This window comes from Salvia hispanica, chromosome 3, assembly GCF_029641045.1.
Source record: "Salvia hispanica isolate PSC_SH4W2 chromosome 3, Shi_PSC_v1, whole genome shotgun sequence".
In the NCBI taxonomy this organism is placed as follows: domain Eukaryota; kingdom Viridiplantae; phylum Streptophyta; class Magnoliopsida; order Lamiales; family Lamiaceae; genus Salvia; species Salvia hispanica.
The window spans coordinates 55,146,089-55,170,974 of NC_142694.1; the positions used below are offsets into that span (position 1 = coordinate 55,146,089).

Below are 24,886 nucleotides of genomic sequence, written 5' to 3' on the forward strand. Positions count from 1 at the left end.
CTTTTAGACGCACATTTTAATGAGAAATAATGTTATTAGTACTATATTAGCCCCACTAATCCGGGTAATTTGATTCATCAGATTTAATGGTATGATTATGAATTATGATAGTACATGAATCTCACTCGCTCACATCGACAAAGTTTACACTTTACAGTGATCGCTCTATTTAAGTTTTACTATTTGGACCACTAGCCTAAGTTGGATAGAAAGACATTTATTATGTAATTAATTAATGATCGTATATTCGTATTTAGTAGTTGTAAGTTCAAAATTTAACTATAACGGGAAATGAAAAAATATGTTTCGAATAGCAATTGATAGAGATATATAGCTAATTGGTTGGCAGTACCATATTCATTTAGAAAAATGTTTCGGAGGAGACATAATGTCTTAAGACATAATGAGGTTAAAGTAATAATTTTATTTTACATTTAATTTTAAATTAAATTTAAATTTTGTATATATACTTTGGTGTCCTGCATTTATATATGGAAGTAGTATTAATTAAGATCTTGATAAGGCTAATTTGATTATTTGTAAAATATAGAGTTTTTAACTAAATTTACTGTATCAAGAAAAATTAAATTATATTTCAAAATATAAATAACTTTAAATTATTATTTTTTTTCAACATTGTTAATGCTAGTATTGACCATAATTAATATTTACTTTTCTTTATTAAATATTGAAATTTTACTATATCATGTAGCAACAAATTTGGAGTATGCAATTTTGATTTTAAAATTATTTGAGATGCAGTTTTGATTTTAATACTAATTGAGTACGTAATTTTGATTTTAAAAATTTTAAACTTTTAATATTAATTCTTTACATTTCATTTTTACTATTATTTATGGAATTACAACTCAACAAAAAAAATCACATGTTCTTAAGTAATACTCCTATATTTAACATTTTAAAGCTATATATTTAAAATCTTCTCATTTTCTTATATTAAAATTACTAACTAAAAAAGGATATTATTAATGGAGCTTACAATTCTTAATTTTCTTAATTCTTAATATAATTAGTTGATGTACGATATATTAAATAATCTAAAATGAGAAAATTTGATTCATCCAATTATTTTCGTATTAAAAAATACAATAATTTTTTTATTTTTGAAACATTATAAAGTTAATTTTCTAAGCATAATTTTATAGAGTCGAAGTCTAACTAGTACTTTTCAATCAAAATATAAAAAGAATATTGCATGTGATAAAAGTTAAGAAAATTAATACAAAAATACAAAAGATAACGCAAATAAATGATTCACCCTAATAACTACTACTACTTTTAATCGTGCAATTCAAATTTGAATAAGAAATTTAACAAAAAAAATAAAATAAATCGGTTATGAAAGTATAACATAAAAAAAGAAAATAACTCATAATTAAATTACCAACTGATTAGATAAAAATTTATTTGAAAAAATAATAATATATGAAGTTATCAAATTATTTTAGTATTAAATAATAATTTAGTATGCATTATAGTAACTAATTTATAATCTAAATTCATGATTTTTAAATAAATAATATAGTATAAAATTAACATGAAAAAAATGATATGTAAACATATAAAAAGTTTCAAGCATGATTGTAGCTTATCTCTAATCAAATCAATAAATATGCATTTAGATAAAGATATTTAATTTCATTTAATACTCCTTAATTAGATTTGTATCCATTTAATATGATATTGGGTAAAGTAGTCATTATAAAAAATATATCTATGTCAAAATGACTAAGGGTATTATGGCTTGGAGACATTATGTCTCTAAATCACTACTCATTAATTTATTGTCCGACATTTTATCATTAATTTGATCATCAATCGAAGAAACAATGACCTAAGATGTAGTTAATTAAACCATTTCATATGCATAATTTAAAGGTTAATTACTAAAATTTTACTGCGCTTTTTACACATTAGAAAATGTTTATATAACAAGTTGAACAATTTAAATGTCAAATATACAAAATGATATTTCCCCCCTCTCAAAGTCTATTTCTTTTACAAACTCTTTAGTTTTGAAATAGTTGGTTTAGGGTTAGGGATATGAAATAGCCTCATCGTATATCTTTACTCCCAAGTCAAAATATATTGAGGAATAGAACCAATTAACGAGAGATTCAACATAAAAAATGATTTCTAGGATCTTCATACAAAATCAATCATTATCGAAGGAGTCTTATATTTAAAAAACGGTTGTCACTAATGATTGCATCATAATTTGTATACATTACCAATAAAACCATTCAACTAAATATAGAAAATAAAGACAGAGATACACAAATCATAAATGTGAAGAAAAACAACCTCTAATAGCAACTTACATAACAATCAATTCACCCCACAGTCGTTGCCAGAAAGGTCAAATTCGATCAACATTTTATTCCTTATTTCAAATATAAAGAAAATTACAATTCTATAATATAATAAGTAATAATCTAAAGAGAAAAAAAAAACAATACAAAATGCTGTAATTTAATTTGCCAAATTCAACTTAATTTGACAAATGCAACCCAAATTGTTGATTCATTGTGAGGGGCACCTTTCTATTTATTAAACGATAGCCAAACTAATCACCCAACCTCAATCTTATTAGGCTGTGATTAGTTGCCCCCTCTTCTAATTAAGGTACCCATCACAGTGAATCACGAAATTACTATAAAATTATTATGCATCATCATCATCCTATTCACAAAGTAGGAATTAATTATCCTAATCAATCAATATCCGTTTTTCCCAATTTTGTCCATAATTAGGGTTAAATCCCTAGGATGCACATTTACCTTTAGCCCCTCCTTCATGAACAGCGTCAGAGACATCTTCTGCTCCACTTTGTGCCCCTTCGCCACCACCAGGCGGTGCCGGAGCAGCAGCGCCGCCGCGATCGACTTCATCTGCAGATACGCCAGATCCTTCCCCAGGCATATCCTCGGCCCCGCATTAAACGCCACGAATTTGAACTGATCCTTCGCTTCGAACTTCTTCTCATCCTCCGATAACCACCTCTCCGGCTTGAATTCGAGGCAATCTTCTCCCCAAATGAACTTCATCCTCGCCGACGAGTAGATCGAGTATGTGATGTTCGATCCCGCCGGCACGAATGTCCCGTCCGGCAACACATCGTCGGCGATCACATGCTTCGAGTCCTGCGGAACCGATGGATAGAGCCTCAGCGTCTCCGACAGCGCCGCCTTGAGGTACACCAGCCGATCTACCTCCTCGAACACCAGCGGATCGGCGAGCCAGTTGGCAATTTCGCCGCCGCGAGACTCCTTGAGGACGGAGCAGAGCTCGATTAGGATCTTCTCCTCCGCCGCCGGATTGAGCGTGAGCAGCCAGAAGAACCAGCTAAGCGCCACCGACGAAGTGTCGCGGCCGGCGAGGATGAAATTGAGGGCAACTTGTTGCAGAAATTTATCGCTGTATGTTTCCCTCTTTTTCATAAACCGCGATAGCAAGTCGTCGTGCTGGGCCCCGCTCTCCTGCTGCTGACTCAGCTCGAGCTTACGTGTATTAATCACATTGGTCAAGTAACTGTCCACGTGTCTCAGGCTCTGGCTCAAGCTCAGCTCCATCCCGAGCCGGAGCCATTTCTTAAACTTCCAAATAAACTCGGGTAGGATGAACCGGTGCAGTGACGCCTCCGTGGCATTGTCGAAGGCGGAGGCGAAGCTGTTTTCGGGGAGGTCCGGAGCCAGGGTCTGAGGATCCTTCCCAAAAGCCAAGCCGCATATGTTGTCAAAAGTGAGCCGAAGCAGGAGGTCCTGGAGATCGACCGGCTTGCCCTGGAGCTGAGCCGATTCGAGAATCGGGCAGAAGCGGTTCTTGATAGCCCGGCTGACCCAGCGCGCCATGGCTTGCCTCAGCGTGCGGGTGGTGAATTCCAGTGCGGCGGTCTTACGCTGGAACAGCCACGTGTCTCCATCTGAGTTGAAGATGCCCTCGCCGAGCAGGTCGTGGAACACAGCCTGCCAGGTGGGGCCCTTGGGGTAATTGTCGAACCTAACCTTCAAAATGTGCTCTAGGTTTTTGGGGTCGCACGTGACCGTCACGAGCCCTTGCTTCCGAGCCAGGAACGGGAGGGCGAAAATGCAGGTTTGGTAGGTTCCGCCGCAGGCTCGGAGGTTATCGGCGATCCACTCGTGGATGCGGCCATTGTTCTGGATCAGGCCCGGGAGACTGCCTAAAACGGGCCACAGCCGCGGCCCCTTGGGCCCTTTTAAAGAGCGCGTGGTCGATCTGAACCACACGAGATAAGCTAACACCAACGCTACTATCATCATGGCCGTTGATAAATCCATTACCGGGCCCACCAGCATACCATAAACTCCCATTTCTCCTATAAAAATAAAAACACGAAAAGACGAAATGCAACCTGCAAATGTATCAAGTAGCAGCTAAGTTGGAGTTAGAGTGTGAAACATGGGTTTAGTATAAAAATGTGTGATGGTATATATGTGAAAGAATAGGGGAAAAACCCTAGAAAAAGCAAAGGCAAAGGTAAGAGTAGAGAATTTAGAGGTAGAAGAAAGGGGGGGTTGTGAGTGACAGTGGTGAAGAAATAAAGTGATTTATAGAGAAATAAAGTAGCGGCATTAAATATGGGGGTCGAGCTCGAGATGTTCTTGCAATTTCACAACACCCATAACATTAAATGGTAGCAGAGGTCGTTGAGCAGGATTAAATTTCGTGTTTTCTTTTGTAATAATTTATTTTGACAAAAATTATGGATTGTTGCTCACCTAATTTGGCAGGAAGTAAGCTCCTCTTTAATTTCACGCATTCAATGAGAGCTAAAAAGTTAATGAGATTAGTTGAGAAACGGTGCATATATAATAAAGATAGAGAGAGAGACAATCCAGTTGTGAAGAACATGAAAACTAAAATGTACACTACTAAGATATATTAACCAATAATGTCATAAGTTGCAAAAAATTCGTGATTAAGTTATACTTATTTTGTTCTTTCAAGTAATTACATCTACATGAACTTCAGTTTTTCTATCTTGCACGATTGTCAATTTTCAACGAATTAATGCATCATGGAAAGTTATGACAAATTAATTTCACCGTGACTATATATATGCATTGTTTAGTACATTAGCAGTTTAGTCATATAGACATTTCAAACGTTCACACGGTTAATATTTGTAGACGATTAATAATTATGTGAAAATAAGAAGTAAAACCATTAAAATTCGTACTTAGAAGTAGATTTTTAGTGCATGTATGCAAAACTATAATTGGATCAAAGTTGTTTTAGATACAATGACTGTTATTTTTATTTGGTACGTAATTAATGTGATATTAAGTATGTTGTAAACATGTAGGTTAAGAATGTGTAAACATACCTGTCAATTTTACGATTTTGTGTAAACATATCAATCAATTGATAAACGATCGTATAATTTGCTTAGATTGACGTGTGAAAGCTAGGTTAGGTTAAGAATGTAATGGTAATTGGATTATTTAAATTAGTAACGTGATTTGAATTTGGTGTACAATAAATTTCGACTTTTAACAGCATTGAATTAAATCCACATGCTCGGTTTCTTCAATTGAAAATTGTGGTTTGGAAAATCCGAACATGCTTTGCTTTAATTTACATAAATGTTTATATATGGTTGGGTGTGAGTTGGGAGTTTTATTGTTAAGAGACTTATATTCTGTTGGGAAATTTTGTTTTTTATTAGACGGTTATTTTAATCTATACTATATCGGTGGATAAAAGTCAACGCGGTTGTGAGTGGAAAATGGCAAAAAATTAAAAAGGGTGTAATTATTTATCAGTTTTATTACCTTATTCAGTCGAAAGATAGTCCATAAATTAAAATGAGTTCAAAGAAATGCAGATATTTAATGAGAGACTTAATATGGCGACCTCAAACATTGAATATATTTCTGTAATTATAATTGATACAAAATATTTATGCATGTTTAGATCACTAAATTCATGTCCTGGCAAAACGTTTTTTTAGGCATGAGATTTAAGAAATTGATATCTAAAATGTTAAGTGGAGATAGTAAATATACAAAGAACAAGTAGAGGAGTATTATTTTTTTCCTAAAAGATGAAATAACTCAGTTATAGTGGTTTCCATCCTAAAAAGGAAAGTAACTCGTTTATGATGTAATAAATTGAGTACTTAGGGAGAAGAGAGCTAGGCAAGGAAGCATGATTTTGCTGAACTTTAGCTATCGTATGCACCATTAATTTGCATCATCTTACATGTGATAATGTAATCAAATACAAACTCTAAATATTGTACAAACTACAAACTATGATCTGTACCGTTGAAAAATGTTAACAGATGATGAAATAATAGCAACAGAAAAATATCAACACAATGTCAATGGTTGACACCTTGTTAACATTGTGTTGACACCAAAGTTTTAAAATTTTACACTGTATTGAAAAGTTTGAAATTTGTACTGAATTTTTATTTTATCACTATCCAATCCATGTGTATATAAAAAGGATGGGATAAAATCAAATTTGTTCCAAAATAAAAACTTAAAAGTTATTCAGTCCTAGCCAGCCAATAATATGATGCAGTAACAAAACAATTGATATCTTTGTCGTGTGAGATTCACTTTTTGACTTTTTTATCCCATTTGTGAGTGATTGATTATTCATTCCAGATATTAGAAAATGTTATTCATATCTTATGGAAGTTAAATCATTTTTGGCAATTCGGTCAAAAGATTGGATTATAAATTAAAATATACTACTTAACTCTAAGCAAATAGTACTACTAGTATGATGATGTAGAAAACACTGAGAAAGATACAATAAGTGCAGATTCTTGTGACTAAGAATATGAAATGCATGTTTAAAATCTTTTTATGACAAGTTTGATACACTTCGTTCCATAATAGGAATCATTTTTATTGTCCCATAATAAGAGTTATTTTTATTGTGAGTATGGATTTTAAGAAATATAAAGAATAGGAATTTATTTTTTTATATTGATTTTATAATAAAACATGAGTTGAGTGAGTTAGTGGAATGTGGGACCTATTTACCATTTATGATAAAAATGAAGTGCGACTCTTATTGTGCGACGGACCAAAATGACAAAGTGTGACTAGGGGTGGGTCGATATGATATATTGTATCGAAAACGTTGTATCGTGTATCGTATCGAAAATATTGATATGATAGAATTTCAATTCATATCGTTATCGTATCGAAAGTTTCGAAATATAGTTATCGTATTGAATACATGTATATCGAAAAATATAATTTCAAAATTGAAAAATAACACAAAAATTAAATGGATTTATATATAGTTATAATTTTAAATTTCAATATGTATAGAATTTCAATATGTTTCGATATATACGATATATATCGTGTATTCGATATAAAACGATATATCGAAAATATCGATATATATCGTATATTCGATATAAAACGATCGCGATATAGGGAAATTCATATCATTATCGTATCGAAAACTTACGATACTGTATCGTATCGTATCGAAAATTAAGATATATTGAAAATTCGATAATTTTTTGATATTTTTTCAATACGATGATATATCATTGTTTCGATATTTTTTCTCAACCCTAAGTGTGACTTTTATTGTGGGACGGAGAGAGTATCTTTTTGTCCGCGAAAGAGAAACATCTTCAGTTAATAATTACAGTAACAAGAGGCTACGGCAGTCTTTTAAAAAGCATGCTAGAAATCCAAGAAGAGTAAGTAATTAAAAGAAAATTAAGAATATACTACTATATTTCAAGCATCATTTATTATTTGACAATTTGATGCCCGTAAGAAGTATTCCTATAATTTATTTCATAAGATCTTATCATATTATTTCCGAACAATATTTATTTAATAAGATCTGATTATATTATTTCTGAACAATATGAAACTTGCTCCTAATATGCCCAAATACGTCTCATTTTTAGATCATTCTTAGTTTTTGACGTATAAGAATCTCACTTAAAATAGTTTCGGGTGGAGCCTAAATGAAAAAATGCATAGATATTTATGGTTTAAAAATGAAAAATTAGATGTGAAAAAAAAATGATGCATAAGAAAAAAGAAAAGAAATAAATGGGTGCATATAAATAAAAGCTTTGATTTTATGAATTTTACCGATTTTTATGAATTTTGTGAAATGGAAAATGCAAACAACATATATAAGTGTACATAGTATAATTTATATTAGTGCGCACGGACATATATTTCTTTGATTGAGTGGTTTTGAGTTTCCAGTTTGGGTATGAAAATCTCTATAAATTTGAGCTTGTCTTGTTGTACTTAATTTTTTAAATGTGCTTCACTTGTTCTGTATAGTTAACTAACAGATTATTAATGTAGATTAGTAGTAGTAATACACACCGAAGTGGTCTGTAAACACTATTTTGAATGCTAGCAAATAATTATTGTTAAAGTCTAGCAGCAGTAACCTACACCTTGTTTGACTGTATATACTAATCAATGTTACTAATTTTCACCTTTGTTTGACTGTATACCCTAATAAATGTAACTCATTTTCACCCTCCACTATACTGTATATATCAATCACCTAGCTGTTAATTCTGCCAATAATTCTTTTAGAAAATTACACCTTTTCAAAAATGTGGTAGCCTAAGTCAATAATTTCGAACAGGTACTGGGCTATTTCATTTGGATGGACTAAAGTACAAATTAGTTCACTTTTTTAAAATTATTATTATTTTATTTTATTTAAGTACTAATTAGTTCAGGTCTAGCTATTTTGTTTAATCGTTTTTAATTTATGGTTTTATCGATAATTGATCATATATAGTTTAAGATATTCAAGGCCTTGTTGGGCCACTCACTAAAGCCCATTTAACCAGAGCCATGAAAACGTGTCAAGACATCTACGGGCCGGGTCAGGGTGGCCCACAACCCCTGTCCGCGACATTACATTATAAATCAATATTTAAGGTGTTTAATTGCATATAAATACACAAAAAAAAAATTGTTTTTTTATAGTAATTACCTATTTATCAAATAATATATCAACTTTCATTTTTTTTTAATGTGACCCTAATTCAAATAAAGACCTCAATACTCATATGTGCACGCTTTAGATTGAATGTCATATGTGAACTAGCAATTAAGGTGGCACTTGGATAAATAAATACCATATAGAATTTGTGGTGAGAAATATGGGAATTGAATTTGTTTTTTTATCAGTTATGGGTAGAGAATAAATCGGATTGGTCAATTTGGTCTATCAAAAAAATTAATTGCAATAATAGGGGCATATGTAGGTGGAGGATAATTCATGAGCGGCAATTTACGGTTTATGAAGAAATTGTGGAGACTATATTACAAGTGCATATGGTGGGCCTCATTTCTCATGTGAAAAAACTTATCTCATAATAAAACTATGCCTCTTTCATACGCAAGAGTTGCTTTCAACAACTATACATACTTACATCATAGGGTTTTTTGCTTCACCAGAATGAATGCCTATTTATTACACTTTCAAATTTGACCTCGTCAATCAAACCCTTCCTAATCGATTCATAAAATATAAATTGTACTAGTTTCTTAATAAAATCATTTACCGTTATTAAATCATAAAAAAATTACGATATACTATATATTAAAGATCTCTTTAATGGATGAGACAACATCATAACTTGAAAGTTGAAACTCATAAGATTATGATATTTACTCATCCATTCCCTTGAAATGAGTGCTACTTCTCTTTCACTGTCTCTTAGCGACTCATCTTCTTATTTTTGTGGCTTTTCTTTTCTTCAGATGTTTTCGAACATAACTCAGAAAATAAGAAATATGATTCGGGATTTATCTAAAAAATTTTAATTAATCATAAAATCCAAAAATTAAATTGTACTATGTTCCAGTTTATGTACTTGGGTCATATATATTTGTAACAATTTTACACAATTTATATTTTATATGTATGTGTTGTTGATTATAATGCAAATTTCATACCAATGTTGTTGCAATCACCTCTAATACTATAGTCAATCATATTAATTCACATATTAATTCATAGAGGAAAATTATTGAAATATCAATGAGACGGACCACTAAAATAATTACCTCCAATCTATCATTTCTAAAGGCAAAAGATGATTATTTAATATCGAGAGTTCAAAGTATGCTACTACTATTACTAGGATAGTAGGATGTCTACTTATGCAATTATCACTCTAATTCGATCATTTCAGAATGAAAAAATATGCACGAACCGGTATAGCTTCCGGTTCATATATAAACTACTAGTGCTATAATACGGAAAATTACTAAAATTTAATGAATAATTTATAAAATTAATCAATTATTTAATAAGATTGTAAAAAGTTGTGCCTAATTAAACACGAATTATTAGCTATTGTAGATTAAAAAACTCAATTTTTATATACCAAAATTTTGAACCGTAATATATATAATGGTTCATGAATCATGGGTTAAAGAGATCAAATTCCAACTATGCACAATTGAAAATCTATTTTGAGAAATGTTTTAAAAATCTAAAACTCAGTCCAACAAACTGATTTTTCTGGTTGGAAGCGTTTCATCAACCGATTTTTCTGGTTAGTCCACCAGTTTTCAAAACACTGCTTTTATAATTTATTGAATACAATTCTGCCTCATTATCCCAAATCTTTGAATCGGTAGACAGTAAAAATAAGCTTAATCGCTTAAATATCTGATTTGGATCCTTAAATACATAAAGAATAAATAAATAAATAAATAAAATTCTTGTATTTTAGAGTTCATATATACTACTATATGCTAAACTAAACATTACCAAAATTCATGTATTTGAGAAAATAATCTCCCCAAAAAACGGAAGGAGAGTAAATACATTACACAACGCTACAACACAAAATTATCTCCCAAAAAAAAAGAAAAGTAACGTTCAATAATTTTGATGATCGAATATGAGCTCTCGAATGTTGAAAAGTAACGTTCCATAATATTGGCTAGTCGAATCTAATTTAATGAGTGGGGGGACTGAGCTACATCAGTCCAAATTATGTGTACAAATCAAATTTACCAAATACTCCCTCCATATAGTGAAAGTAGAAATAGTGGATTATGGGGTCCATGTCCTAAAATTAAAAAATTCTAAAGATTCTATTTCTAAGGAGCGGCCAAAAATGGAAATAATTGTTATTTTTAAAAAAAATGGAGGGAATAAGCAGACTAAAGTAAAAAATTTTAATAAAATCTATATAAAGTAGTAGTCCTATAATCTAGGCCATGGCAACTAGTATGAACCCCCCCGTTTGAAAATCTAATGTAGGGAATCATCGTTTACTAAACAAATAATCCACTCTTAATTTTATAATAGTGTCTCATACTTTTGTTATAGTCATATAATATCAATTATTTTGTTAAAATTCATGTTATCCACACTGTGATATATAATTGTGTTGCATGTGGTATATATAATTAAGATGATGTCTTATGCGCTTATTATCATTAACGTGAAATGTAATGTAAAACATAGGATAGAATCAATCAACAAACATAGAATAGAATTAATCAACAATCATGAAATGGAAGTATATATATGAAACAAATCAACAACACAGATAGTGTAACGCGATGTATAGGAAAAAGAAATTTGTTTATAAATAGAGACTTTTATGGAACAGAGAAATACACAAATTAATATTTTATTACATTTACGAAATAAAAGAAAGAAAACATTGATTACAAATAAAAAAATTTCAAAATTATATTGAATGAATTACTTACTATGTATTATGTATGTGTGGACCAGATTAAATTATTTCTTTTTCTAAAGCAATCTCGCTATGCTTCTCTAATCCACTTTGTTTAATTTATTTATTGATTTGTGATTTCTGAAACGTTGGAAGCTGAACTTTGAGCTTAGTAGTGACAATCGTCAATATTCGAATTATGTCTATTTGAAATTATAAACATTCTTCACTTTTTGGACGGACTTTGCTGTAGGTTACATCTTAAGAAGAAACCTCATTCCGTCACTCTTGGTTAAATTTGAATTGTGAAGGTCGCTCTAACGATTTCAGAAGACTCTAAATTCAAATCAATGCATAACATTAGAACTGATAATATATAGTATTCTTTAAAACAAACAGGATTTAGACCATAATAATTTCAATGAAGTGCATTTGAAGATAACAAAGGGATGAATAAGTGAAGTTCAAAATGTGTTGATTGCATATCACATAAATCAACCGAAGTCAAATAATTCAAGTCTCCAGCCAATAACCTGAATACTAGTAGTAAGTAAAAACATTGGTTTGTTGGTAAGCACAACGTCCAGCTGAAGCTGTTGTGCATCATAAACGTTGTGGACCAGGAATTTTTAAAATATCAAGGATATAAAATCTGTAGACTCCATCACTCCCACTTAACACATAGGGAAAGCGAAGCCGAAGAAAACGAGGATGACGATTTGGAGGATAATAGTTGGAAGATGATGTGAGGCGAGTGAAGTCAGCCAAAGACAAGGCAGAGGCCGTGCTCGGAACTCAGATCGAGCTGCTGAAGAGAGAGACAACTGCATCGAAGTGCTCAACAGAAACCTCAACGCGTGGAAGGTGAAGCATGACATGTTGGCACGAGCTGCATCTGCAGCACGTCCACCTCATTGTTAGCGTGGAGGAGGATCTACGCTCGAGAGTCATGGAGCTTGAGGAAGCAAGAGGCGATTCTCCAAGGAGCGGAGGAGAAACGGGAGGCTATAAGGCAACTCTGCTTCTCAATCGCAGCGGATATCACCAGCTCCAAGAGGCTGTCACCGGACAACACCGGTTGGCCGTGACAGTGCGTTGACGCTTACATCGTTCTTGCTATGATGTTTGAGAGTACTGCTGCTTTTTTATCAGACTATTTCCACAGCTCGTTCAAGAAAGTTCAAATCTAAAATCCTCCCTGCATTGATTGTATAGCTTATTTTTCGATTTATTTTAAAACAATATACATACATATAAATCAGAAACCCATCTAAACTCAACAGATTTTCTACAAATCTATCAATTTTTTATACAATTAAATCAATATAGAATTGGACACAGCTCTATTCATCCAATCCTATTTACAAAATCTCCTAAAATCTCAAAATCCATAATCAAAATTGATCCTATTACACAACTAGTTCCGTTTGATCACATTTCAAGAAACATTTGCTTACCAACTCCCTCCAAAACACCAACCACATTCATAATCGAATGCTCGTTTAATTCAGATTTCTTCTCCAAAAACATCCAAATTGCATCTGCAACGAAGATGTATGTTTTACCTACCGTGTGTCTTCCTCTTCTTCTTTGACTTTCTATTTCCACCGTTTTGCTTCCCTTTGTGCATATCCACACCATGCTTCCGTTTCTTGCTGCTGCTCTGTTCCTGCTGGTTATCTTCAGGCTCATCATCATCGTCATCTTCATCGGGACTGTCACTCAACAGAGCATCTTCATCAGAGCTTAGAACCAAGTCCTCAACAATATCTTCATCCAAAGCCATATCTTCTGTGTGCTTAGTAGTACTACTCTTCTTGTTGACACTTTTCTGTTGCCTAATACACCAAACGAATATATTATACATCCTTCTTTTCCTTCATTTGAGAGAGAGAGAGAGAGAGAGAAATGTACTTGGAATAGTGATCAGAGAGCATAGCACTGGCATTTTCTTCCATGTCAGAATCATCATGCTCATCATCGTCACTTGATATCTTGCTCCCGAATTTTGGATGATTCATCTCCAATGAGCACACTGGCCAAAAATTTCATCTCTCAGCATAGATACAAAAACCTCGAGATTCAGTAGAATAACACAATAAAAGGTAGGAGTATATGTGATTAACCTGGATTCAGTCAAAGCGCCGCTCCTTTCCTGGGCTCTCTGGCGTAGTGTGGCAGCATACTGGGACAGGGGGCTCGTGCCTGAGTTTTTCAGGTCCTGGTAAAATTGGTGGAAAACAAGAAAACAGATAAACGAGATGAACATAGACTAATAGCCTATACAAAATGTTTCAGTTAATTAAATTACATATCAGCAAAACATAAATTAACAGGCTAAGCAACAATTTGCAGTCGAGGATTAGCATGTGGGCAACAAATCGAGGATGCAACTTAGATCAAACAACAGGAAAATCTTTTGTAGGAAGGAAATGGGAGACCGCATAAGTTCAAACCTCAAGGAAAGATTCTGCCACAGTGTCATTTGGCAAGAGTGCAACTGTCGTTCGCTTCTTATTCACAAAATCGGAATTCGCATCAATCTGTGGCAGATGGCAGCACAGAGATTAGTCTGCGTAATTTCTACAACTATTCGTGTAGCCAAAGGAAGGACGACTGTTTATGTTTTCTAGGAGACATCATAAAGTTCAAAACTTATTTAATATTTGAAAATGCAAAATGGAAGAAGTGGTCTCAAGGGACGTATGACAAACCTGGCGAGTGAGGCGCCTAATTTCTTTACGAAACCTATCAACCTTCGTGGACTTAGTGAAGTTTCGCAACCGGACACCAGGAATGAAAGACAATTCCAAGAACGCAATAGAGTAACTCCACTGAGCAAGATGCTCGGTGAGTTCCTCAACCACAGAGAAAACACAGGCCTCCTGAAAGGCCCGGGTCTTCAAGGTGGATTTGCTAACCTGTTGCAGACAAATCCAGATTTCTCATTAAAGGCTGTATCACATCACGAAATATGGATGATAACCATTTTTATTACCTTTAGTATCGAGTTAAAATCAACAGCTTTGCCTACTCCCCCTGTAGGAGGTTTACGCAATTCTTTAAACTCTAGCGAGTCCAGCAGAAGTAGAGATACAGGAATAAATGAACCCGTTGATGCACTGATCCGGTTGAGCATTCTTACACAACGCAATCTAAGTGGGACATAACAAGCTGAGGGAACTAAACGAGCTACCGCAGTTATGATCTGTGTCAACGGATATGCAAGTGGTTTCAAATCAGCTTCGTTGCTGTATGCACAAACAACTCCAGTCCATAGCTCCAGGCAATTTATAAACTTCCACTGATAAACCTTTCGAAAAATTTCCTGCAAGAGTGAATGATAGTTTCTGTGATCTGTGACAGGATGAAGAAAAACATAATTCATGTTCCCAACACCATACCTTATTTGAAGAACTGGAACGTGCTTCTTTCCCCTTCTCTTTCTTGGAAGGCTCATCCTTCCCTTTACTCTTATTTTTCTTTTTCGTTGGAGAAAAGAGTGCTTCCTTTAGTATCATTACTAACTGCCGAATGTAAACAAAAGCATGCTGATACGCAGCTGGAACGTCCACCCGAAGAAGTTCAGCAAAGCAATTACCAAGAAATTGGATATGCTGCAATTTTGTCGAATTAACAAAGTGACAATTTAAGACATAGGCTTTATACATTCCTTTGATGCAATCTTCCAGACAGTCAGAGCCGAGGGTATGCAATAGTCTCTAAGAAACAAAAAGGAGACAACCGGCAGTGCACCACTACCAGTACCCCAGAAATGAAGCGCAACCTTAATGTACTTCCTCAAAAGAGCAGGAAAAGCAGCCAAAAATACAGACGAGTATCTCAGGCGCCTTAACATGAACGCAATCATTTCATTATCGGTCATTTGGTTCAACGTATGTAGAGCATTTCCAAGATATGACTTCACCAAGAGATTGTATTTCTTCCATCGCTTTGTAGCCATAAGTTCCTTAACCATCTCGTCCTTTCCCCCGGAGGATGGGAATTTCAAGATATCTCGAAGAATCCCATCCATTCCATTCAAGACAAACAGCATTATCTTATTGAAAACACTGCTCGACATGGTGCTAAACTTTGCTGCAGGGTCGTCACCACTATCATCGCCATAATGGCAAGCACTCCGGAAAGCTTTCAGAATTGAGCGAACAGCAGCTAATTTTGACTCGGAACGGATTGCTTCGATCCAAGAATCAACCATTGCACTAGTTATCACATTTGTCGAAGGCTCTTCCTCCATTGCAGATTCAGGATCACTATACTCCGCAACGTCGTCATCAACTTCCTCTTCATCATCTTCATCTTCTGCATCAGTTTGAATATTATCCTAAAACAATCAAAACACAATCGTTCCAATTAGCAATTTCATCAAATAATCACATATCAGAAAGGAGCAGAATTTCCTCACTCACGTCCAAATCCTCTTCATCGAAATCCAAAAGCTCCTTGTCATGTTCTTTCAAAAATTCATAGAATTCAGGATCCTGCATGCAGTAAACCATCACAAAATTAAACCCTATCACATCATATAACTAAGATATGCAACGAATTTCAAAACATTCATCAAATTAACCAAATTTTAATCAAAATATAAAAGAGGGGAAATGAGGGGACCTTCTCTTGAAGTTTTTTCAAGGTTCCAATGTGTTCTTTAGCTTCTTCCTTCACCATTTTCACGCCGTTTTTCACCTCACTTTTCACTGTCAGCTTCTTAGCTGTGCAGGTGAGGCAGGGCGGGCGGTGGAAGAGCGGCGAGACAGGTCGGGCGGTGGTGGGCGTGGGTGAGACAGGCTGATGCAAGGCAAGTTCCGACGGTTGAGAGAGAAATAGGAAGAAGGCGTGTGAGAAAGAGGGAGATGGCGAGAGTTTGGAAGAAGGCGGGAGATTGGAAGCAGCCTAGGGTTTCTAGGGAATTTTAATTTATGTAGAATATTAGTATTTGGAATTGAAATTTTATTTATTATTGCATGCTTCTTCTCTGAATTAATTGACAAGTTAAATTATAACATAAATATGTATTTTTTTTTTTAATTTTCACCCTATATTTACACGATTAAAGTATTTAATATATTTTAATTAGTCTTCAATTAATCAAATAATACTAATAAGTTTATAGAATAAAATATGGAATTAATGAAATAAAAAATATTTAAAATTAAATCTAAACTCATAAAGTTTGTATAGCTTTTTATAATATAAAGGGCCGTGTATATTGTCACATTATTCAAGACAAACAAGATATATAAAATGTTATCGTTATTTTAAGTGATAGTTTACTTTACGTACATATGAAATAAGAAATTTGTCTTTTTCAATATTAAAAATGCATATAGTATTTGCATATCAAGTTATGCTAAGCTCTATATATAATATATTTAAAATAAATATATTTTGAAATACTAACATCTTAGTAATACGCACTAATTAATTAAATTATAGTAATACTTACTACTATAATTTTTACTTTTGAAGGTATATTTGATCATACTTCCGTTAATCTTCTAAATATATCATACTATAATGAATTATTTTATAAATATTATAGTTATTATTTTTTTAAAAAAGCTTAGAATTAATTTATGTCAACAAACCATACTATCCTTAAAAAACTACGAAACAAAAGTGTTTGTATTAAAAATGATATTGCCCTCGTCCAGACAAAATTGTAAATGACACGGGTTTTAATGTGTAATTAATAAGGTAATAGAGAGGAAGGGAAAATATGGTGGAAGTAGTGTTAGCGGATTGTGGGATCCACATTTAGAATGATCACTTTAATTGGGCAAGTGAAAGATAGTCATACACATTAAATTAATCATGTGGAAGCCCAAATTTCTAACATCACTTTCACATGTTGGATTGTATTTGAGGAAACGTGTCTTCGGTCATGAGCAACTATATGTTGTTGTATCAAGAGTTACAAGTCGTGAAGGACTGAAAATTTTAGTTTGTGAGATGAAGTTGATAGCAATGGTCTTTCCACTATTAATTAGGGGCAGGTACGGTATATATTACCAAAACCACCAATACTTTTACCTTACCAAAATTTTCGGTATGGCAAAATTGCGTACCGATATCGTACCTCATTTTCGGTATACCGAACCAAAATTCGGTACATCGTACTTTATGTTGTTGTATCAAGAGTTACAAGTCGTGAAGGACTGAAAATTTTAGTTTGTGAAGATGAAGTTGATAGCAATGGTCTTTCCACTATTAATTAGGGGCAGGTACGGTATATATTACCAAAACCACCAATACCTTTACCTTACCAAAATTTTCGGTATGACGAAATTGTGTACCGATACCGTACCTCATTTTCGGTATACCGAACCGAAATTCGGTACATCGTACTTTTTGCGGTATACCTGACTTTCAACATTAATTAAAATAGATAATTTGAGTTTTTAGAATATTATTTATATTTGATAATTTAAAAATATAAATTATATTTTATAAATAATTATATTTATATTTTACGGTATATACCGAATTTCGGTATGCAGCGGTATACCACGGTATATGAAAATTCATATTGTTACCTTGCCGAAATCTTTTGGTAAGGTGTCATACCGTACTGTACTGAAAATCACGGTATACCAAAAGTTCAGTATTTTTTCGGTACGATAAGAACGGTATTTCGGTATATCAATATTTTTCCCCAACCCTACTGTTAATATTGTTACAAAGAAGTGTTTCAAAACTTATGAAATATTTTTTCGGAGTTTGCTTATTGGTTTTGTTTCTGTTGTTTAAAGTCGTTGTTTTTGGTCTCCAATGCTTATGAACTTATTATTTGTTGCAAATATTTGTTTTATGATTAATTTTGTTTGTTGTTTGTGTATACAAATATTTTTAACCTTGAACCATGATCCTTATATTGTCATACTATTTTTTCTAAAATAAATTTCAATTTATGTTTATACTTCAAAAATTTATTAGTTCGTGCATAGCACGGGTGCTAATATTATTTTTTAGGAAATAATGAAACTTTAGCTTTGCTAATTCTGGTGAATGCACCGCAATTAAATCAAGGGAAAATGACTACGACGACGACGCTTGAGTCTTTATCTGTGTTTTTTTCTAGGTTTTTATTTATGTTTTTTTGGTTGGTTATTTTTTGTATTTTTTTTAAATGTAGGTTTTTTTAATGAAGTATGTTTTCTATAATTTATTTGTTGTGAATTTATTCGTGTTAACCATTTTATCGCATTTTAGTTGAGTGAAACAATTAAAATTGTAATATACAAATATTAATGATGTGGAAATGAAATAGAAAGTGGGATACACCTTTGATAGGCCCTTCCATTGCAAGGGAATAGGCCCTTACAAAATGTGGGATAAAATGATGGTGTGGAAATAATAAAAAAGAAGGGTCGTCTAAGAGCATCTCCAAGGGAAAGAGTAAATGGAGAGGTAAAACAGAAATAACTATCATATTTACCTCTTCTTGATAAAATTTCATTCTCCAATGGAAAAGGTATTTGGGGAGGTATTGTACCTTCTTTCATTTTGAGATGATATCTTTACCTCTTCTTGGGAAAATGTAAAATGTTACTACCTCTGTCCCTGAAAGTTTGACACAGTTTACCATTTCGGTTCGTCCCTGAAAATTTGACACACTTCACTTTTTACCATTTTTGGTAGTGGACCTCATATTCCACTAACTCATTCTTACTCATATTTTATTATAAAACTAATACTTTAAAAGTAGGACCCACATCCCATCAACTTTTTGAACTCACTTTTCATTACATTTCTTAAAACTCGTATCGAGTCAAAGTGTGCCAATATTTGGTGGATGGAGGTAGTAGTTATTTTTGTTTGCCTTCTTAATTTACCTTCTTCTCTTTGAGTCCATTACTTTTAAAAAATGTATAATTACCTTTTTGAGAAGGTAAATGAGAAATATATTTTCTCAACTCACCTTTTCCCCTTGAATATGCTTTAAGAGGGCCCTTTCCATAGTGAAAGCTCAGATGAATGATAAATTGTCATTGAAAATGACGATGAAATGAAACAAAACTCATTTAATAAGAAGTTTCTCTTCTGACTAATAAATTGTAAATTTGAATTATCTACTGTATGTATCTCCAATTCAGTAGGGGTGGACCGTGGATGCACCATATATGTGAGTCAGTGAGTGTACATGTAAGTCAACAAACTCTCGACAAGATGCGGAGCTACAAGCATTGTCCACCGGTTTGGACATGGTGGGAGATAGAGAACAGAGAGTTTGGATTGAGATGAGTGACCCCGAAATTATATCGTTGCTTTGCGATAAGATATCCCACATTCCAAAGAAAGGTAACAAAGTGGCAATTTGCTTTGCACAGCAGGGGTGCATGGAGGCCGAGTTGGTGATACTCGATCAGAACACGGCTACGCCTTTGGTTAAGGCCTTAATCCGCATGGATCAACTGGGGCTTCCTAACTTCCAGTTCTATTGAATATATTGATTGCTTCTCTTTTCTTTTTGCATGCACATACATACATGGGAAGAGAATAGAATGGTATCCTCCCTTGTAGGGTAGCTGACACCAAGATACTCTTTTTTGGTTTGATGGCTGCCCGTTTGTTTCGCAAGTCCGCTTTGGACGGTGCATGTACTGTAACCTTCTTGTTTGATGATATATAGGGATGAGGGACCCACGAACCCTCCACCTTGATGGTGTTTTTTTTTAAAAAAAAAGGAAGAAAAGAAAAAAAAAGTTTTTGCTAAAATCACTAATAAATATAAAATGCATTTTGAATATGGTATTACTAAGGTTAAGGTTTTAATTGCTGTCAAATAAAAAAGAACATTAAATTGATAAACTTTGAAAAAAACAGTTCATTTTGAAGGAAAAATATGAATCTTAAAGCCATAAACAGCATAAAGACATGCTCAATCTGTTTGGTCTTGGGCTGGGTTAGGCCATCTAAATTTTCCATAATAGTCATTGGACTGCTAGACTTCCTTTATCTAGTTCTTGATTCTTCAAATAATCTGGTTATTTTCTTTACTTTGTTTTTTTCTCAAAACTCAATTTTGTGGATTGATCGTAAACTCACAAGTTATATAATCCGAATATGATAACATCAGCAAATTATATGCTCCACTTTTAGAGAGGGGAGAGAGGGTTGCAAAGAGGAGAGGCCACAACAAAATGATCATAACCAATTCTTTGAATTATGATTTATGCCAAAAGCAACTGCCTTTACAGATAAATGCTGCTGCTTTTCCGTTGATTACACCTCATTTTATCAGAAAAATACTCAAAAATCAAATCTTGTAAACTGCTGATTCAAAAATACTGGTATTTTCATGTTTATAGTAACAAATGAATTGAACCATTCTGTAATAAGTAACAATGTACACATTTCCAAACTCAGTAACTCTTAACAGAATTCCAAACCTCAACACACTGCTCATCTTTCCTGGTGAGAAACATTTTGTTCCCTCCAAAACACAAGTTCCCAATCCTCTTCCCTCCCAAATCCTTCACTCTCCCCATCAAATTCTTCCTGAAAACCCTCCCATCGCCCTCTGTTTTCCTCGAATCAATCAGCACTTGAGACCACAGTTGCATATCACCTCCCTTGCTGCAGAACACTTGGCTCCCATGGCTCTCCACCTTGCATCCTAACCCTTCCTTCTTCCCATTCACCGCCTTCCTCCCATCACCGAGGCAGAGCCACGGCTCCTCCTCACCCCCCAACTTCCTCAAATCCGCCATGAACACTTCCCCTGTGCTCACACCGACTTTGAACATCGACGAAAGCACATCCGAAGCTGTAACATCCGCGAAGCAATCGAGTTTTTCCTTCACTTCCCAAGCTACATTGCCTGACCTGATGTCCCACAACCTGATGTTACCCGAGACTCCAGAAGGTCCACTGTGAGAGCCAGATGCCATCAGCAGATTATGGCTCGATATCCACTGCAATTTAGTGGCAGGAATGGCGGAATCGAGATCAGCACCGAAGATTTCGTAATGGCCGATGGTGGCAACTGGTCGGAGATCATCACCGCGACTGTACACCATGATGCAATTGGAATTTCTCCTGCTTGATTCGAAGCTAGTGAATAAATGCTCATCTGATGCGCCAATTGCTTGCACGGTTGAGCCTGACCTAGTCACATTCTCCCAATTTAGGGTTTCTGTGACTGTACCTTTATCGAGATCGAGAATCTGCAGGCCGGAGAAATCGGTGGCGCCGGCGGCAGCCAGGGCGGGGGAGAGCGCTAGCAGCGAGTCGACGGCCATGAATTGGGTGAGAATTGTGGATTTCCGCCGCAGCGACCAATCGAAGGAGGTGATTTTGCTGCCGTGGGCGACGTGGAGGGAGCCGTAGGGCGTGGTGGCGATCGCTGAGGGCGAATCGCGGCCGTTGAGCGGGAGAATTAGGGATTTCTCGAGGTTGAAGGCGTCGAACTGGTTAGGGTTTGATTGGGAGGTGATAAGGAGATCCTCGATGCCGTAGAAGCGGGACTCGAAGATCAAGTCCTGCATATCGAAGGATTTGGCCTTGGAGGGGAGGTTTCCGGTGCGGAGGAGAGAGAGGAAGAGGGAGAAGAGCTCGGGGTCCCTGTCGATGAAGGGGACGGCGGCGCTGGAGTCCGAAATGATCTTAGAGAAGAAGGATTTGGAGCCGACTGAAGATAGAGTTTGTTTGGTCGTCTGGAAAAGCTGGCCGCCAACATCGATTGTCACAACGTTTGAACTGAAATTGGAATCGTGGTGAACTCCGTTCTTGGATCCTTCAAATCGCGGCATGATTCTCTGTTTCCTTTTTTCAGAAAATTTGCAGAAAGTGGAAAAGCTCCAGCAAGAATATTTGATAACTTGGAGAGTTTAAAAAGGATGATTGTGGATTGAGAAAACGGGAGGAATCTAGGAACCGATTTCTGGAAAAAGGAAAAGTTTGATTGTGGAATAAAGTTAAAAATAAGAAAAAAATTGTGAAGTGGAATTGAGGAAGAAAAGTATGGCAGCCTGGTTTTGTAGAGGGTAGAGTCGTTGAAACAAATCACAAATGAGAACATCTAGAAGGTCAGCAATGGGTTCGGTCAACGAAGCTAAGATAACGAAGGGTCGTAGCAACACAATTGATTCTCTATATATTATATTTAATCAAATGTAACATGAGTTTAATAATAATATTAAATTAAAAAATAGCAGTCACAATTGGACCGTTATTTTTGGCAGATCGAGTTTTGCTGTCAAGTTTCAATTTTTACTGATATTTGGGTGTGTTGATTTCCATTTCATCGAATCTTTTTCCCGAAAGAGTAATGATTGGTAAGTTAATTCATATGAATCTCACTTACAAATGGAGTACAAAAAAATTCAGGGTCAAAGACTTGAACAGGAAAGACCAATTTCTTTAGTCATCACGCAAGATGACAATTTATAGGCAATAACAGTTGAAAATTGAAGTGTATTTGAATTTTATTAGTAAATCTAATCTCTGATTTGAAACTATTCTTGTTTGGTTCGAATGAGAATGTAGGTCTGTGTTCAACATTAATTCTTATTATTAATATTGGAATACTTTATTTCAAAGTTAAGAAACTGTATTTTTTTTTAGTTTATGTAAATCATCCAACTTTGAAACAGTATAAGATTAGTTGTTCGTGTTAATTATTTACTACTACTAATTTACTACTATTACATTTAATTTAATTATCTCAGCTGATAAACGTTTTTGGTTTAATCAATAAATTTGAGTTTAGAATCATTTAGTGTGCGTGTAATTATGCAACTCTACAAAATTGTTAGTCTCAAAAGTTAATGGATCGGAGCTTATACTTTATAGTAGTACGACACTGAATATTTATAAAAAAAAATCCATGATACCAACCCTAGGGAAAATGTTCAATCACTTGCTTGAAGAATATGTATAGAATAATAGAACAAAATATCAAATATAGCAATCGTAAAAAGAGGTCTCATCTTTATTTCATTGCTGTAGTCATTCTTCTTTTTACATTTAATTTTATTCCCATATCAGCCACCACTATATATGCCTTTTGGCCTTTTAAGGTGAAATGAGTTCAAAACTTTTTATATTCAAAAAGTTCCTCCTAATGTACATTGTATGTTTATCATGACAAGGTGAGGCAGAAAATAGTAAAAAGAACAGTAATTCTCAAACAAGAATATTAAAGTTCTTATAATACTTCCTTCCTCTTCTCACAATCAGTGTTTTAAAAACCGGACTGGACCGGCCGGTTCGACCGGTCGGACCGCGAATCGGTGCATAGTCCGGTCCGGTTTGCACTATAAAACCAGTAGCGCATCAAACCGCCATGAACCGTCGGAATCGGCAGGGAACCGGAAACCAGTTTTCAGATTATTAAAATTTTTGTAAAATTTGAGTTTGGTTGGAATTGAACTCTTGACCTATGAGTCAAGAGACCAACATCTCTACCACTCCACCACATGTAGTTGAATAAAATATTATGAGCATTAATTATTGTTATACATTAAACCTGTAATTTTTTGTCCACACAAATTAATAATTTGTGTTTAATTTTAACTTTTAAATAATTACTATTAGTTGTGATATGCTTAATATTAACTATCCCTCGCTAAATTTTACTTTTATTTGTATAATGTATATAAATAATAGATTTTACCTAAGATTTAATATTGTAGTATATATATTATTAACATAGTTTATTACTCCATATTTACTAAATAATACTCCAAACTTATTAATAATTCATATTTAATTTATGTATTAACTAATAATACTAATATAGTACTATATATTTATCCAAATCAACTAAAAATTCATGTTTATTTTTATATATTGTCTATAATATCATTTCACCACATAAACATTTTTGAATTAATATAAATTTTATTTATTTATATATGAAAAATATTGTACTTTTTTAGTTATTCTAATTAATAATTTATGTATTTAGTTATTATTTAAATTTTATCATTCACTTATTTTAAATGCTCTTCATATTTAATTTATATACAAAGTTTAATAGTATATGTTTTTGTTATATATTACTAATTATAATTTATCACTCATTAAATTTAATATACTTTGTAAGGATATATTTAATTATATATATTTTCAAGGTAAAACGGTTCGACCAGTGATTGAACCGGTCGGACCGGTTGAACCGTGAACCAATAGCCTCACCGGTTC

The 24,886-nt window shown here is 33.9% G+C and overlaps 2 protein-coding genes and 1 pseudogene across 3 annotated transcripts; all 3 read right to left on the reverse strand.

Annotated features, from left to right (window-relative positions):
* Positions 1-2,311: 2,311 nt before the first annotated feature.
* CYP86A7 (cytochrome P450, family 86, subfamily A, polypeptide 7) lies at positions 2,312-4,568 on the reverse strand. The gene has a single exon (XM_048113579.2). The coding sequence runs from the start codon at positions 4,350-4,352 to the stop codon at positions 2,739-2,741; it is 1,614 nt and encodes a 537-aa protein (XP_047969536.1). The 5' UTR covers positions 4,353-4,568; the 3' UTR covers positions 2,312-2,738.
* An 8,402-nt stretch (positions 4,569-12,970) lies between these two features.
* On the reverse strand, positions 12,971-16,625 carry LOC125216743 (nucleolar complex-associated protein 2-like; annotated as a pseudogene). The gene is made up of 9 exons (XR_016136486.1): positions 16,349-16,625; positions 16,147-16,218; positions 15,121-16,061; positions 14,715-15,044; positions 14,431-14,637; positions 14,173-14,259; positions 13,843-13,937; positions 13,631-13,751; positions 12,971-13,554 (listed from the first exon to the last, which is right to left on the reverse strand). The product of XR_016136486.1 is annotated as a nucleolar complex-associated protein 2-like (transcript).
* A 4,392-nt stretch (positions 16,626-21,017) lies between these two features.
* Positions 21,018-22,702, reverse strand: LOC125216025 (BTB/POZ domain with WD40/YVTN repeat-like protein). Its single transcript, XM_048117626.2, has one exon. It carries the CDS (start codon positions 22,489-22,491, stop codon positions 21,103-21,105), a length of 1,389 nt encoding a protein of 462 aa, XP_047973583.1. The 5' UTR covers positions 22,492-22,702; the 3' UTR covers positions 21,018-21,102.
* Positions 22,703-24,886: the final 2,184 nt, after the last annotated feature.

Coding starts and splice junctions, on each gene's coding strand:
- CYP86A7 (XM_048113579.2), bottom strand. CDS start 4,352: ATGGGAGTTTATGGTATGCTGGTGGGCCCGGTAATGGATTTATCAACG.
- LOC125216025 (XM_048117626.2), bottom strand. CDS start 22,491: ATGCCGCGATTTGAAGGATCCAAGAACGGAGTTCACCACGATTCCAAT.